Below are 16,385 nucleotides of genomic sequence, written 5' to 3'. Positions count from 1 at the left end.
CCACACTGGCACATCCTTCATCTGAATCATAATTGTCTCATCTAACAAATCACTGTACCAAAAACGACCTTACTTGGTAGGAGCAGAGTACAGCTAAAATAACAGGCAAGGTATCTTATTCCAGTTTCAAGCAGACTGAAAAGTGTCTGAGATTTCATAAACTCTAAGGTCGTTGTCCTTCTGTTAGCTTCTGAAGGATAGTTAGTAACTTCCCTGTTATTCTTTTAACATCACCATCTGCCTAGGACCAGTGCAAAGGTGAAGCTGATGCCTGTCTTTTTCGCACTAGAAAATAAGTCCCACATTCACAGAGAAATCACATGCAGCTTCCTTTGACTGTGTGCAGCTTTCTCTCGTATGTGGAGACCTACATTTAAGCGGTGCACTCCTGTCATTAGCACAGTTTTACCTTATGTCTATGCAGGCAGCATGGTTGCCTGAGATACAACTGGTTCCACCTGTGGTTCAGGCTGTAAACACTCTGGCGTGGTGGCAGGCGGAAGAGTGCAGACAGACTCCACTGGGGTTTCCTGGTGCAGCAGGGAGCAGGCTCCCCCAAGTGCAGAGTGCTCGCTGCCGGTGGGCCTCCACGGCTCCCAGACCACAAGCATTCAGCCCCATTGCCCACGGCCATTGAAGGGCAAGGACAGACTCATGGTTGTTACAGTTCCATCTAGGATTTCTCATCACAGGGATGCACAGCCCAATTTATACTTCTCTCCAGTGAAAAATGTCCCTCGTTTTATCTTCATTCGTGAAAATTTTGAATGAATTTTTTTGTTTTTAGTAGCTTTATTGACATATATTTACCATAAAATCCACCTATTCTGGGTGTATGTCAGTGATTCTCAGTGTATGTGCAGAGTTGTACCACTATCACCACTATCAGTACATTCTGTCACCCTAAAAATTAAGCCTCATGCCCATCTAGTCACTTCTTACTCTGCTTTCTGTTCTGATAGAACCGTCATATCAGTGGACTCGTGTAATATGAAGTGGTATGTGTCTGGCTTCTTTCACTTAGCATCATGTTTTAGGGTTCGTTAATGTTGTAGCGTATGTCAGTACTTTATTCCTATTAATTACCAAATAGTTTTCCATTTTGTAGATATACCACATTTGGTTTACTCACCCACAGTTGGACATTTGGGTTGTTTCTACTTTTTACTATTGTGAGCACAAATTCAAGATGTTACTATCACCCTATCACTTCAGAGGTTACCTCGCAACCCCTACGGCAGCTTTTTCTGTAAAGTGTCTGATATGGCTTTGGAGTCCGTGTAGTCTCTGTCGCAGACACTTAACTCTGCCATTTTCGCTCGAAGTCAGCCAGAGACAAGGCAGAAACGAATGAATGTGGCTGCATCCCAGGAAGTTTGATTTCCAAAAACAAGTGGAAGACTGGATTTGGCTGTGGGCCAAAGTGTGCCACCCTCCTCAATTCAAGATGCCATTCCCTGCGTTTACCAGTGTCCTTTCACTCTAGCCAAACATGGCCATGTAGAATGACTAGCTCAGGGCAGTGATTGTCTTTGAGACAGTTGGACATCTGCGAGTGGATAGCTGGTGATAGATCATTAAAACCTGCTTTAAGGAAGCTCATTTCATAAGCCCCATGATCTTAAGACACCTGAGCCATCGCTAAAGATCCGTAAGATGAGATTGTTCTTGTTTCTTCATGTTTTCCCTGTGTTCTTGAGGCATTCAAAAAATCCCAGGCAAGCATCTCCCAGGCTGGTGAACAACTATAAATTTGGATTCTGAGGAAGGAACTCCGTTTCCCTTTATTGCAGACAAAAGGATCTCGTCTTCCCTGAGCAATCATTACAAACGCCAAAGAGGCACTTTTTCAGGTTATTTGAACATGACTTTCTCGTGAAGAAACCGTCAGCTTAGAACTGCATTATGGGTCGTTTGGGGCTACATCCTGACTGCTAAGAGGACTGCATTTATCTGCCTGTCACCTTTGTTGAGTTTCCTTCACAGGAGCAAGGAGTCAACCCCACCAACCAGAACAAAATCAAAAGTCCATGCTACAAATAAAGTTCGTCTTCTAAATCCTGGACTCTGGCTCTGCATTCCAGGTTTACTGCCTGTATCTTTACTTAGCGTCAGTGGGGCTCTCTGGGCTGCCTCACAGTCCACTTACCAGGCCATTTAGTTGAAGTTCGTTTCCCAAGGTCTGTTCTCCATCAGCTCCTTTCCCATTTATTTTCCTCTCTCTCTCTCTCTCTCTCTCTCTCTCTCTCTCTCTCTCTCTGAAGAAAAAGTTTTTATTTTTTATTTTTTGCTTCTAATCTTGTTAGGCTTCTGAGCTGTTTGTCTCAGCGTGGTATTCCTTTTCTTTAATAAATCCTTAATGCTGAACCGTAGACAATTCTCATGGGAGGAGAAGCATTTTTCTTTTACTCACTGGAATTGCCATTGTGTCTCTCTCATTCTCCTTTTTTAAATTTTAAGATGTGCAGTACAAGTCCGGATCAGATATACCAGTGGGCATCATACGGGTGAAGTTTGGGCCTCCCTCTGGTTTCCACTTCGCCTAGTTTGAGATCGGGTATCTTGCTGATGTTGTCCTCCCCCCAGCAGTATCCCACTACTGCCAGTCCCTTTCTTATAGTACTATGGTAAATGTTCAGAATCACTCATGAGTGTTCTGCTGACTCTTAACCCTGTCAGCTGACTCAACAAACAGCCTAACTTATGAGTCAGTTTGACTTCTTTAACTGCTTTTCTTCCCTCACCAGCAAGTCGGTCTATATCATTATCAAATTTTGCCTCCTTTTTCCTTGTTCCAGAGGAAAAGATGTTCCTACAGAATTCTTTTAACGCTGTAAATTTTTGCATGTGTGTCTTTTTCACTCAGCCTTGTATCTTTGAACTTTCTCTGTAAATCTAGGTCAGTGATTTTCGACTCTGGTTATACATTAGGTTTTCCTGGACAATTTTTAAAAAGTACACATTCTTGAGCCTTACTCCCAGAGATTATGACTTAATGTTCTGGAGTAGAACCTAGGCTTTTTTTTTATAGATTTTATTTCTTAGAGCAACTTTAGGTTTGTATAAAAACTGAAGAGAAAGTACAGAGTGCCCACGCATTCACTCCCCCAGCCACAGCTTCCCCTGTTATTGGCATCTGGTACTGATATAGATGTTTGTTGCAGTTGAGGAGCCCACACTGATACATTATTATTAACTGAAGTCCATAGTTTGCATTAAGATTCACTCTTTGTATTTTCCAGTTCTGTGGATTTGCTAAATGCATAATGTCGTGTATCCACCGTTAGAGAACCACACAGAATAGTTTCGCTGCTCTAGAATTCCTTCACCCTCCACCTGTTCCTTCCTCCCCCTCGCCCTCCGCAGCCTCGAGACCACTCATCTTCCGCTGCTTCCAGTGCTCCTTTCCTGGAGGGTCCTATAGTTGGAGTCATCCGGCATGCCATCCCTTCAGGCTAGCTTCTTTCACTTGGCAGTGTGCGTTTATGGCTCCTCCATGTCTTTCTGTGGCTCAATAGCTCATTTATTTTGCTGCTGAATGAGATTGCATTATATGGAGGTACCCGTTCACTTACCCATTCATCTGTTAAAGGACATCTTAATTGGTTCCAATTTGGGTCAATTATAAATAAAGCTTATACAAGCATTCACGTACAGGTTTTTGCATGGAGGCCAATTTTCAGCTTATTTGGGTGAATGCCTAGGAGTGCGAGTACTAGATTGTTTGGTAAGACTGTGTTTAGCTTTGTAAGATACTGCCAAGCTGTTTTCCAGAGTGGCTGTACCCTTTCACATTCCCACCAGCAATAACTAAGCACTAGTGCTTGCTTGTGTGTGTGTGTGTGTGTGTGTGTGTGTGTGTGTGTGTGTGTGTGTGTGTGTGTGTATGTGTTTAGTCTGGGTCTTCCTCTGTCGCCCAGGCTGAAGGGCAGAGGCGTAACTACAGCTCTCCACAGCCTCAACCTTCTGGGCTTAGGCAGTCCTTCCGCCTCAGCCTTCTGAGCAGCTAGTACGGTAGGTGCGCACCCCCACACCTGGCTCATTTTTTGTGTGTTTTTTATAGAGATGAGGCCTTGCTGTGTGGCCTGGACTGGTCTCAAACTCCTGGACTCGAGCAGTCCTCCCAGAGTGCAGGGTTTGCAGACGTGAGCACCATGCCCAGCCACTTCACTAATCTTTAAAATGAGAATAATATTAGCGCTTATGTGGTGATTGTGAGGACTTAACTAATATATATAGTACTCAGAAAAGGCATTGATCTCTAAGGGCTATATATATGCTAACTTTAAGATAGGGGTTATCTCTGTGGAGAGAGGAGAAGGGTGTAAGGGAAGAACATAAAGGGAGCTTTGACTATAATTGTTAGAATTTATTTCTTAAAAGTAAAAAATATGGAGCCAGGTGTGGTAGCTCACACCTGTCGTCCCAGCTACTATGGAAGTTGAGGCGGGAGGATCATTTGAGTTCAGGAGTTTGAGACTTTAGTGAGTTACAGTTGTACCACTGCACTCCAGCCTCGGTGACAGAGCAAGACCTTGTCTCTAAAAAGATAAAAATAAAAATTATGAAGCCATTTCTATTAAATATAAATAGCCTAAATACTCAAAAGTAGAATAGGCTTAAATAAAATGTGAATCAGTCACATAACAGAATATTATGCTGTTAAACCTGTCTGATCTTGGTTATGTATCTTCTCATTCTAGGGTCTCCATCGTTGTATTTTCATAGTTTCCGGTTCTCTATCAAAATTCTCAATCTTATGTTTTATTTCCTTGAACGAAAATGTCTGATAACGCCAGTGTATGAAGTCTTGCAGCTTAATTTCTGCTTTCTATTATTTTTGCTGGTTCTCATCGATGATACCTTGTTTCCTTGTGTGCCTGGTTATAGTTATTGTTTGCTGGTCTTTGTGTTTACATACCATTTGAGCCTAGGATGATGCTGTCTTCCTCCAGGTATGATTTATGTTCGCTTAGCAGTTCAGGATCACCCCACTCAATCTCAAAGATTGAGACAATTCATGCTAGACGCGGTGGCTCACGCCTGCATTTGGGAGGCCAAGGCAAGAGCATTGCCTGAGCTCAGGGGTTTGAGACCAGACTGGGCAACTTGATGAGATCTTGGCTGCACAACAAATCAAAGAATTGGCTGGGTGTGGTAGCGCATACCTGCATTTCCAGCTACGTGGAAGGCTGAGGCAGAAGCATCACCTGAGCCCAGCAGGTCGAGGCTGCGGTGGCCAGGAGCGGCCACTGCACTCCAGCCTGGGCGACAGGACGAGACTCCCACTCAAAGAGAAAGAAAGAGGGTTTGGAATGCCGTTGCAGTCCCTGTGAGAGCCTGCCTACGTTTGGCTCACCTTCACTCCTAGAGTTAGGTCTTTCTGGGAGACCACCGGGACACTCTCCCCCTCCCTGGTGGCTGGGCCCTGTACGCCAATTCCTGTCGCCACCCGTCAGTACTCTCAGGCAACTACAGAACTGACAGACTCGCCCAGGGAAAGCAGCTCCCAACTACTCTTCTGCATTCTGTCCTGAATCCTAGCCGATAATTCTTCTCCTAACTTTCCTAACTCCTCCCGTATCTTCAAGGAGGATGTTTTTTAAAATCCTGTATGGCTTTTCTGCTTTCTTTAACAGGAATATTTGTTCAGATTACCTAGATCTGGAGCCAGGCATGTTGGCACATGCCTCTGGTCCCAACTACTCAGGAGGCTGAGGCAGGAGGCTCACTTGAACCCAAAAACTCAAGGTTAGCCTGGGCAACATAGCAAGACTTCATCTCTTTTAAAAATATTAGGAAGTAGCAATTCACCCAAGTCCTCTCGAGCAAAACTTACAACTCAACATTCTGGGCACATTCAGCTTTTCTCTGGGCGTCTTAGGTATTCTCAGAGAAGATTCATATTCAAGAAAAACGGATCCAGCCTCATTGGCCCTGAGCAGGGAGGTAAGCTGCTACAGCTTTTAGAGAAGCTAAGTTCAACATTTTCTGATCGCTCTCTGATTCCAGAGGCCTTGCACAAAAGAATTGCCATTTTACTTTAATAAACGCTACTCAAGCATTCTGTAAGATAATATCCCTAATAATTCTGTGGATTAAGTGAAAATGTCTAATGAATTCCACTGAAGTCAATGTTCAATAGAAAGTTGTCTATTAAAAAAAAGTTGAAGCCGGGCTCCGTGGCTCAGCCTGTAATCCCAGTGCTTTGGGAGGCTGAGGTGAGTGGATTGCCTGAGCCCGCGGGTTCGAGACCTGCCTGGGCAACTTGGCGAGACCTCATCTCTACAATAAGTCAAAAATTAACCAGGCATGGTAGCGCCACGCCTGTAGTTCCAACTACTTGGAAGGCTGAGGCGGAAGGATTGCCAGAGCCCAGCAGGTCGAGGCTGCGGTGGCCGGGAGCGGTCACTGCACTCCAGTCTGGGTGACAGAGTGAGACTCCAACTCAAAAAATCAAAAAATCAAAAATAAAAAGTTGGCTATTACAGGTCATAGACACAATTTTACTTTAAATTTCATAATTGGATAAGAAGCATATAATATTAAGTTGAGATCATATGAAGCTTTAGGAGTAGATGAGATTGTCTGGGATAAAAAAGAACCATTGTGAAAAAGAAAGCCAAGGGTGGAGAATGGTTTGGAATTAAAGGTAAAGAGAGAAGCCAGCAATCAACTGTTTCTCTGTTCTAGTTGCTGCTTGTTCAGCTAAAAATTCAGAAATCAAGTCCTGAATCAGGGATCTGCTACTTTTTGAACTTGGTATAATCGAAGAACATGAACTTTAGAGTAAAACCACGCCTGGCTTCTAATTCCAGCCCCAGTCGTTTTGTGACTTTGGTCAGATGACTCCACCTTCTCCAGGTTGTTTCCTCCTGTGTAGTAATAGTGGTTGATCTTACCTCATAGGGCTGTGGTGATTTGATTAAATTAAAGGAGCTAGCATACAGAAAGGCCTTCACAGAACCTGACACAGAGATAGCGAAGACGTGTCCAATTCCCCTCCTTTTTTTCTTCAGCCATAGTACGTAAGACCTGCCTTCCGTTGCTCCAAGTTTCCTCCATCGGACTGCGCATATTACTGTCTTTCTGTTGATGTTTCTCTCTAACTGGTTAGTTTAGCTTATTGTTCCTCGAAAGGCCTTGGCGAGGCCCACACATATTGTGAGTCAGGAGACTGATGTCTCGATGGAAAGCCAGAGCTCCATGTCCTGGTCTCCCAGGACCTGCAGGGGAGGTGAACATGAGAGCCTAACTTGTCTGGAATTCAGCCCTGAGTAGCATTTGGAATTCTTCCTAAAGGAACTGCAAATATTCTGTGCCGTATGTCAAAGTAAACTGTTGTAACTACTGAGTGATGTGCTTGCGTCAGTTTTCTGTAGTTGTTCAAATATGAATTGATTGGCCAAATACAGCAGTGGAGGCCACACCCTTGTGGCCAATGTGACCTGAACACTCAGAGCTGCTGTCGCCCTTCCTGCTTTCAGCTGGCCCTGCTCTGGGTGTCCAGGAGAGGGATTTGGAAAGAATTGAACTTTGTCAAGGCCAGAGAGACCATGGTTAATTAGGAAGGGAAAGGGCCTGCTTCGAGTCTTCCTTGGACGTGAAATTTCGTGACTTGACTTGGGTTGCATCAGAACATCCCCAAGGGGCAGGGGTGCCGGGCCCAGAAGGGCCGGCTGGGGTTGTTGGCGTCTGCGGCCTGCCCGCCGCACCATTGTCCCTCAGCCTTGCTCCCAGAGGGCTGGGCCTGCTGCTGGGAGTCTGACCACTGCGGCTCGAGGCTGGCCAGGCGACCGTGTGGCGCGTACGTAGTTTGGGTGGCCTTCCCCAGCATGCCCGCACACACCCCTTGCTGACTGGGACATCCCCAGGTATTCCAGGCATGAGCAGCCTGCGTTTCAAGGACAAAGAAAACAGAACTGCACACGTGTTTTAAGGAACGCCTCCCCAAATCTGCGTGCTAAGTCTCAGATTTCACTGTTAGTGTCTTCCTCTCCTCCGGGTTTCTGCTGTAATTCACTTGACCCAGACATTGGCAGAAGAGTAAATGATTGTCAGAGACTATCTGACCGTCAGGAAATTTAAACAACAGTTTATTCTAGATTTCTTCTGGAGAAGCCCGTGTGAAGGGGGCAAGCATTGCGCATGTAGTGGCACCTGTGCCAGTCATGCTAGGAGAAAGTCTGCTGCTGATGGCACACAAGCCCGGATCGCTGGTTTTTCTGAAGGGTAGACAGATGTGACTGTTCGGAGTACATTAGTTGGGGAAAGAACACTGGCTTCCACAGCCACCCTGCAGAATCTCAATGGCTCCACACAGCAGAGGGCTCTTTCTGCATCCAGCATCGTGCAGTGCAGATCTCTTTGCAGGCGCCTCCCATGTGGTAGTCCTGAGATCACTTCAGGCTTCAGATTCCCCCCATGGGATTCTCTGCAGTCCAGAGGAGCAATAGAAAGTTGGAGCAGGCCGGGCTCGGTGGCTCAGCCTGTCGTCCTGCGCCTTGGAAGGCCGAGGTGAGTGGATTGCCTGAGCCCGCGGGTTCGCAACCCACCTGGGCAACTGGGCGAGACCTCATCTCTACAGTAAATCAAAAATCAGCCAGGCGTGGTAGCGCGCACCTGTAGTTCCAGCTACTTGGAAGACTGAGGCGGAAGGATCACTGGAGCCCAACGGGTCAAGGCTGCAGTGGCCGGGAGCGGCCACTGTACTCCAGTCTGGGTGACAGAGTGTGACTCCAACTCAAAAAAAAAAAAGAAAGTTGGAGCAAACTGCAAGTGGTTTGAAGCCACACCTGGACGTGACAGGCAACCTCTGCTCCGGTTTTATAAGCCAGAATCCAGTCATGTGGCCCACCCAACTGTAAGGAGGCTGGGGAATATCGTTTTTCCAGATGCTCCGGAAGAAAGCAAAATGGAGCTCAGTGACCACATGGCACTGTTTCTGCCACAATGTGTGCTTTAATAACTCAAATTTAAGGGGTTTATTCAAGAAGGTAATAGAAAAGAGATGGAAAGACGTATTATGTCCAGATGCAGCAACAAAGACAGATAACTGAGATTTGTTGGTAAAGACGTCTGAGGTAGAGGCAAGCCAAGTTAGCTTGTTCCTGCAGCCCTTGCCTTTGCCTGTGTCCACGGTGAGGCCTTGCTGGGCATGAACATGGGTAGGGTGGACTCCGCTCTCAACCACTGGAATCAAAAACCTGGTGGCCACTAACTTAACACTAATGCTCCCTCTGTAACTGTGTGAATAATGTAATTTTCTCTATATTTCTTTTTTCAGGGTTTGAGTAAAAAAGTTGGTGTGTCGTCGTCCATCCTCCAAGGTCTCTGGATCTCCTATAGCACAGAAGGCCTTTCCATGGCGCTGGCATCTTTACGCAATCTCTACACTCCGAATATAAAGGTGAACGCAGAGAGATGGCCAACATAATAATGAATTGACTAAAAAAAAAAATCAGAGGGCTGTTTTGTGGCTAAATGTTCAGGTGGTCTCCGACTTGCCTTAGACTGTCTCTTACTGATTCCCCTTTTATAGATGATGTGTTTCCAGTTGTTCCGTCTAGTCTGTGAATTGAAGACTAGCCCCATTGCCCTCCTGCCTGGTGTGAGCTGACTCTGCCATACGGCTCAGATCCTGGTGCTAGAGAGCGTACCAACCTTCAGTGCCCTTATTGTGTCAGGAGCTTTTCTGGCTGAGAGCTTACCCTGTCAAGGCTGTGTGCAGCACTGCAGCATGGGCAGCATCTGTGCTGGCTGCTGGGCAGCTTACGTGAAGTAGACACTTGACGTTTCTTTCCAAAGGTGAAGTGTTGAAAAGGAACCGTTGAAGATCATAAAATAAAGCAGTTACTAAATGCTACGAGGGACTGTTGCAGGGTCTCCAGTGATTTCACAAAAGATGGCCAGAAGGATATGACGGATGTTTGTCTGATTATCATTTCTGTTTGTTCACTTATTTCTAGGTCAGCCGACTGCTGATCTTGGGAGGTGCCAACATCAATTACCGGACAGAGGTCTTAAACAATGCTCCAATTCTCTGTGTTCAGTCTCATCTGGGCTACACAGAAATGGTGGCCCTGCTGTTAGAGTTTGGGGCCAACGTGGATGCCTCTTCTGAAAGCGGCCTCACACCCCTGGGATACGCCGCCGCAGCAGGATGCCTGGGCATTGTGGTACTGCTGTGCAAGAGACGGGCCAAGGTAGGGCTGCCGGCTCTGCTGCCTTTGCTTCCTGCCCCTCTTCCTGCCTCTCGGCGCACAGTCGTTCTTATCCCCGTGTCACTGCTCAAGTTCAGGTAGAGCCCATCCCCCAGTGGGAGCAGCACAGAGAGGGCTGGCTCTGCACACACCCCCGTGCCCTACAATCCAGGCTGCAGCAGGCACAGTTCTAACACAGCTCTACCTCAGCGGGACACTCAGGAAACTGCATCCATCTGTAACCACAGAAAACCCTTCCTGACAACCCAGAAACTGCTGAGCGCAGAAAAAGCCCCTTTCTGACAAGTAGAGAAAGGAGCGAGGGACAGCAGTGGTGGGTCTGCAGACTCCAGGTGTGCAGAGAAGAAAAACTAGCCATGGAGCTGGGAGCGAGGCAGACCCCGTGTCCTGTCCCTGAAGGCCGCCACCCTAGAGTTGGGGGAGAGACAGTTCTGCTTAGACGCAAACTGCCAACGGCACCTGAACATGTTTCTGTAGTACCTCTCAGGCCTCCAGAAACACTTCCAAATGTGTTTGTTTTATGGTGTTTCAAGAGCCATTGGCATGAAGGAACTCAGTTTCACAATACTGGTGAAAAGAAAAATGCCGGTTCACAAATGGGACTACTGGGGAACACGGTGGCCTTATGGTATTCTGTTTCAGTCTTGAAAACAAACTGATGATGGTGGTGGCTTCTCAGTGAATATAAATAACATGGGTGATCTCATTCTGACGTGTCCAGAGCTCTTTCCAGGGAATAAAGTAGGACCTGTGCTCCTCCCTGAGGAGCAGAGACCTGAGACTCTCAGTGAAATCCCAGAGCCTTAGGCATTTACTATGACAAAGTGGTAACCGCAGCATCCCAGTAACTGGAATGGACACTTCTAGAAACAGGATGATAAAGAACCTGCTGTCAGGCCAGATTCCATGTCACCTGGGTTCTTCCCACTACTCAACCCTTATACCGTCAGACCATCATCGTCTCCCTATTTCCCAAGAGCATATGTGTGAATCATGTATGCGCTTCTCAAGACCCTGCTACATTCTGCTCCTGCAGGATGCTGAGCCTGAGTCCCTCTCGCCGTGCCCCTATCCCAGCTCCCAGACTCACCCACACTCACTCCCACAGGATGCTGAGCCTGAGTCCCTTTCATGGTACCTCTGTCCCGGCTCTGGGTCTCACCCACACTTCCCTTTGCTGTTGCCACCTCAGAGAAGGGTGTATCCTCTTCCACCTGTACACCTCATTCCCCTGTGTTGCTCCCTCTCACATGTCATTAAATTCACACTACCTTTTTTCTCAGTTTCTGCAGACCTACAGGTGTCTGCCCTAACCTGAAAAAGAAACCTCCGTCTCTGACCCCAAGCTGCATCCCGTCTCCCTTCTGTGCCCACCAGCCTGTCCTAAGCAACCTTGCCCCCGGTTTCCATCCTGCCCATTAACCCCCTGCAGTGTGGCGCCCATGAGTGAGGAGGGAGGCAAGTCTTTAAACTCACGGGCTTTAGAGTCAGACACAACTGAGTCAAGGCCTGTGTCCGCACGTAGCTTGCCTGAGAGCTGGAAAAAGTCACCTAACCCCTCTCAATCTCACTTTTTTCATCTATGAGAAGAATTAATAGAGTCATCGTGAGAATTAAAACAGATGGGGCCTTTTCTAAAAGGCCTTATGAAGTGTCTTTCAGTCTCACCCATGCCTAATGCACAGTTCCCTAACAAGAGACAGTGCCCACCTTCACTGCACGCTGCCGAGCTGCTCCCAGAAGTCCCTGATGACCCCTGGTTGCCGAGCAGAGCCGTGTGTTCTCAGCCCTCCCACTTGGGCCTCTCCGTGGGACGCAGCAGTGAGCGCTTCACATCCTGGTTCCCCACCGACTTCTGGGCGCTCCACTCCCCCCTCCTGATGCAACTGTCAACATCCCTCAGAGTCTTTCCTCAGGTCTCCCTGTCCTCACCCTCTCCCATGGCTTCCGCACCAAAATCGCAGCCTGGGAGTCACGCCCACCTGGGCTCTGGCCCCCTGCCGCTGTTCGGATGACTCTTTATGCTGGAGAGCTAATTCCTGAGCATTTCTGGACTCTAGTGCCACATCCCTAGCTGCCTCCTGGACCACCACACCCAGACCACCTCACCGGTTCCTTAGACTAACTTTTGAGGCCGCTCATCCCTGCCCCCCTTCTGGCTTCTTAGCATCTGCTGGTGTCGCTTCCATGTCTCAGACCGGAAGACCTTTGACGCCTTCCTCCGCTGCCCTCCGGGATGTCCCCGCAGCGGCTCTTCGCTTTCTCCTCGGAGCAGCCGGGCAGCTGCCCATTCGCCTCGCGTCACCACCCCAGAGTCATCCCGGGCGTCCTCGAGCGGCAGCCCCCTTCGGATTCCCCTTTCGTCTGTTGAACACCATCCCCTGAGCTTCTAGGATCCTTTGTTTTTCAAACAATGGTGGGCTTTCAGAAACAGTTGCAAGAATAGCACAGAGGCCCATTAGAAAGAAATGGCCAGTGTCTGAAGTGACAGATATGCTGATCGCCCTGATGTGATCATTACACATGGTGTACCTGTAGTGAAACACCATGTCATTGACTCCACAAATAGCTTCCGTTTTTTGGGTTTTTTGGGGTTGTTTTTTTTGAGTTGGAGTCTCACTCTGTCACCCAGACTGGAGTGCAGTGGCCGCTCCTGGCCACCGCAGCCTCGACCTGCTGGGCTCCGGTGATCCTTCCGCCTCAGCCTTCCAAGTAGCTGGAAGTACAGGTGCGCACTACCACGCCCGGCTCATTTTTTTTTTGATTTATTGTAGAGATGAGGTCTCGCCAAGTTGCCCAGGCGGGTCTCGAACCCGCGGGCTCAGGCAATCCACTCACCTCAGCCTCCCAAAGGCGCGGGATTACAGGCTAAGCCACCGAGCCCGGCTAGCTTCCATTTTTATGTGTCAATTAAAAATAATTCAGGCGAGCAAGTTGAAACGGGTCTCTTGAAGGCAAAACAGAAAAGATAGTGCAGAGAGTTCCCACATGCCCTCCATCCAGCTTCCCTGATGTTAGCAGCGTGAGGAATCCTAGTCCAGTTAGCACAGCCAGGATATGACTGTCGGCGTAACACCGTCAGTGACTCTAGAAACCTTGCTGACGTCTGTCTGATTGTCCCATTACGGGAACCCGTTCAAGACCCTTCATTGCACTTGGTGTTGTCTCCTTGTCTCCTCTAATCCAGGAGAGTTTCCAAATCGTTGTCTTTCATGAGCTTGGCACTTTTGGCCAGATGTTTTGTAGAATGGTTTTCAAGTTTAGTTTGTCTAGTGTTTTCTTGTGATTAGATTCATATACTTCTGGCAAAAATACCATGGGAGCAATGATGTACCCTCATTAAAATAGTGCGCTGACGGTAGGTGACATTGGTGTGCCGTATTTCTAGTTCTGTTAACTTCAGCCACTTGGTTAAGGTTGTGTTTTCCAGGTTTCTCAACTCTGAAGTTACTGTTTTTCCCTTTGTAATTAAGAAATGTCTTTCAGGGTTATGCTTTGACACTAGGAAGATAGATAGTCCTGTTTCTCATTATACTTGTATCCAATAATATTAGGATCCATCGATAATTCTTGGTGCAGTAATTATTGCTTTGGTGTTTGCCTAGCAGTCATTTTCTATTTCTATCATGTCTTCAACATTTATTAATCAGAATTTTATTATGTGGCAGAGCTGTCCCTTCATCCCCCCCATGTATTTATTTATTGAATTATTTATTTCTATATCACTGTGGAGTTATTAATATTTTATTCTATGGCCTGTAATCCATTACCATTATCATTCATTTTGTTGCTCAAATTGCCCCAAAGTTGGCCATTGATAACTCCTTCAAGTTGGTTCCTATATCCTTTTAACTTCCTCCTATTCGTTTCATTTTGTTTAATTAAAAAAAAAAGTTGTGCGGATTGGGTCTCACTGTGTTGCCCTGGCTGGTCTTGAACTCTTGACTTCAAGCAGCCCTCTCACTTCAGCTTCCCACACACTACCATGCCCAACTAATTTTTTAATTGTTTTATAGAAATGGGGTCTCACTATGTTGTCCAGGCTGGTCCCAAACTCCTGACCTCAAGCAATCTTCCTGTCTCAGCCTCCCAAAGCACTGGGATTACAGTCATAGTGACCAACTTCCTGTTTTCCTTTAAATCTTTTCCTGACTTTCTGACACCACAAGATGTATTAGACTCACCTTTTACTATACCAAGGCCTCAGCCCAGGATCAACCATTTCTCCAAGGAGCCATTGTTTATTTTATCCTTCCCCTTCGTGTTTGAAAATACAGTTCTGGGCCAGGCGCAGTGGCTCATGCCTATAATCCCAGCACTTTGGGAGGCTGAGACGAGAGGATTACCTGAGCCCATGGGTTCAAGACCAGCCTGGGCAACTAACTGAGACCTTATCTCTGCAATAAATCAAAAAATGAGTTGAGCATGGTGGCATGTGCCTGTAGTTCCAGCTACTTGGAAGGCTGAGGCAAGAAGGATCACCTGAGCCCAGCAGATAGAGACTGTGGTAGCCGCCACTGCACTCCAACCTGGGCAACAGAGTGAGACTCCGACTCAAAAACAGAAAGAAAATGCAGCTCTGAACATGAAAACACTCTGACTCCACTACCTACTGATTAAAATTCAGACCACTTAGCCTGGCATTCAAAAATATCCACGCTCTAGTCCCCAAAGACCCTCTCAACCTTGCAATTTAAACTTTCCTTTGAGGTGTCTGACTCTCAAAAACTGGAATTAGTTAACAATTTCCTGTCACCGCCAGTTGAGATTGACCTTTTCCTCTGAATCAGTTCCCAGTTCTAGCCAGGAACTAGTTTTTTCTTCCTCCGCAGCATTACCGCACTTGTACTTTCCCTAGGACACTGACTATAGACTTCTGTGCAACCTAGGCTTTTGTCACGTTGCTCACCTCTCCCCTTCACATTTAAAAGTCATCGAGAGCAGAACTTACATCTTACTGTCCTGTTCACCTTTTATTCTAATGGCACTTGACACGTGCTAGGTTTTCAGTAGACGTTCGTGATGTGGATGGCTGGGCGGAAGTCAAGTCAGTGGGAGAGCGAGGAACAAGCTTATGCCGAGTGCTGTAACTGCCACAGCATGGATGACCACCTGCCGGCCAGAAAAGGCCCTTCTGGTCAATTCATCTTAATCAGGCACTTATTTCAGCCTGAACTTGAAACCAACACTGAAATTATAAAAACTGCTATTGGTGCTTAGTCTGGCATTAAGCTCCAAGTGCCTTTAGCATTTTGGCCAGATCTTTGAGATTCTGCACTCCCGCTGGGAGAAACGGCCTTTGCCAAAGCTTGGCGGTCAAATGAGTGATTCATGAGATATTTTGCTTCTTTCTAAGACCAAAAATTATAACTTCAAAATGTTTTTCTTCCCGTTCATGATTTCAGAGACAGTTTTTTGTGCCAGCAGGGCTGTAAGTCTCTCAAATCTGGGTCTAAAAGGAACTATTTGAGGACAAAGGAGAATGTACCTCAGGACAACAAAGACCAAGCCGGGGGTTTTGGTTTTTATTTTTCCTCTAATGTGAAAACAAAGCCTGACCTTTTCTAGGACAAAAAAAATCTCCCAGGGGGTCATTTAGCAGCATGGTAGCACAGTGATGGCCTAGTGTGAAGAGTATCTTCTTGGCATATGGCGCTTGATCCACAGAGCAGAAAGGATGAGTCTCGGTTGTCTGGGCACATGTTATGGGCTGCTGAGGCTGGGAGTACAGCCCGAGTTTCTGCTCACAGGTGTCCCTGTCCTCTGCCCTCAGGTGGACCACTTGGATAAGAATGGACAGTGTGCTCTGGTCCATGCTGCCCTCCGAGGACACCTGGAGGTTGTCAAATTTCTGATTCAGTGCGACTGGACGATGGCTGGTCAGCAGCAAGGGGTGTTCAGGAAGAGCCACGCCATCCAGCAGGCCCTCATTGCCGCAGCCAGCATGGGCTACACCGAGGTAAGGAGGCAGACGGTGCCACTTCTCCGGTCTGAGTGTTGAGGGACCAGGAAGCCAGGAGAGAGGGGTTGCACGAAGACAAATGGTCCACCAAATTGGTAGGAATTTGTAATCACTGCTCTGAATAATAAGGAGGTTGAACTCCATGAGGCACCTGACCACTTGCATGCCAAGGTCCCCAGAGTTATGGGCATGGGACTGTG

The 16,385-nt window shown here is 47.1% G+C and overlaps 1 protein-coding gene across 1 annotated transcript in view; it reads left to right on the top strand.

The window, feature by feature from the left end:
- Positions 1 to 16,385, top strand: part of TANC2 (tetratricopeptide repeat, ankyrin repeat and coiled-coil containing 2) — a 343,337-nt gene that overhangs the window by 299,338 nt on the left and 27,614 nt on the right. The window contains exons 15-17 of the mRNA XM_021709161.1: positions 9,287 to 9,409; positions 9,969 to 10,205; positions 15,997 to 16,182. Of these exons, the coding sequence (XP_021564836.1) occupies positions 9,287 to 9,409; positions 9,969 to 10,205; positions 15,997 to 16,182 (546 nt within the window). The remainder of the gene's footprint in view (positions 1 to 9,286; positions 9,410 to 9,968; positions 10,206 to 15,996; positions 16,183 to 16,385) is intronic.

Source organism: Carlito syrichta, unplaced genomic scaffold (assembly GCF_000164805.1).
Source record: "Carlito syrichta isolate Samal-C Ts95f unplaced genomic scaffold, Tarsius_syrichta-2.0.1 Scaffold169039, whole genome shotgun sequence".
NCBI classification, from domain to species: Eukaryota; Metazoa; Chordata; class Mammalia; order Primates; family Tarsiidae; genus Carlito; species Carlito syrichta.
This window is presented reverse-complemented; position numbering and strand designations above follow the sequence as displayed.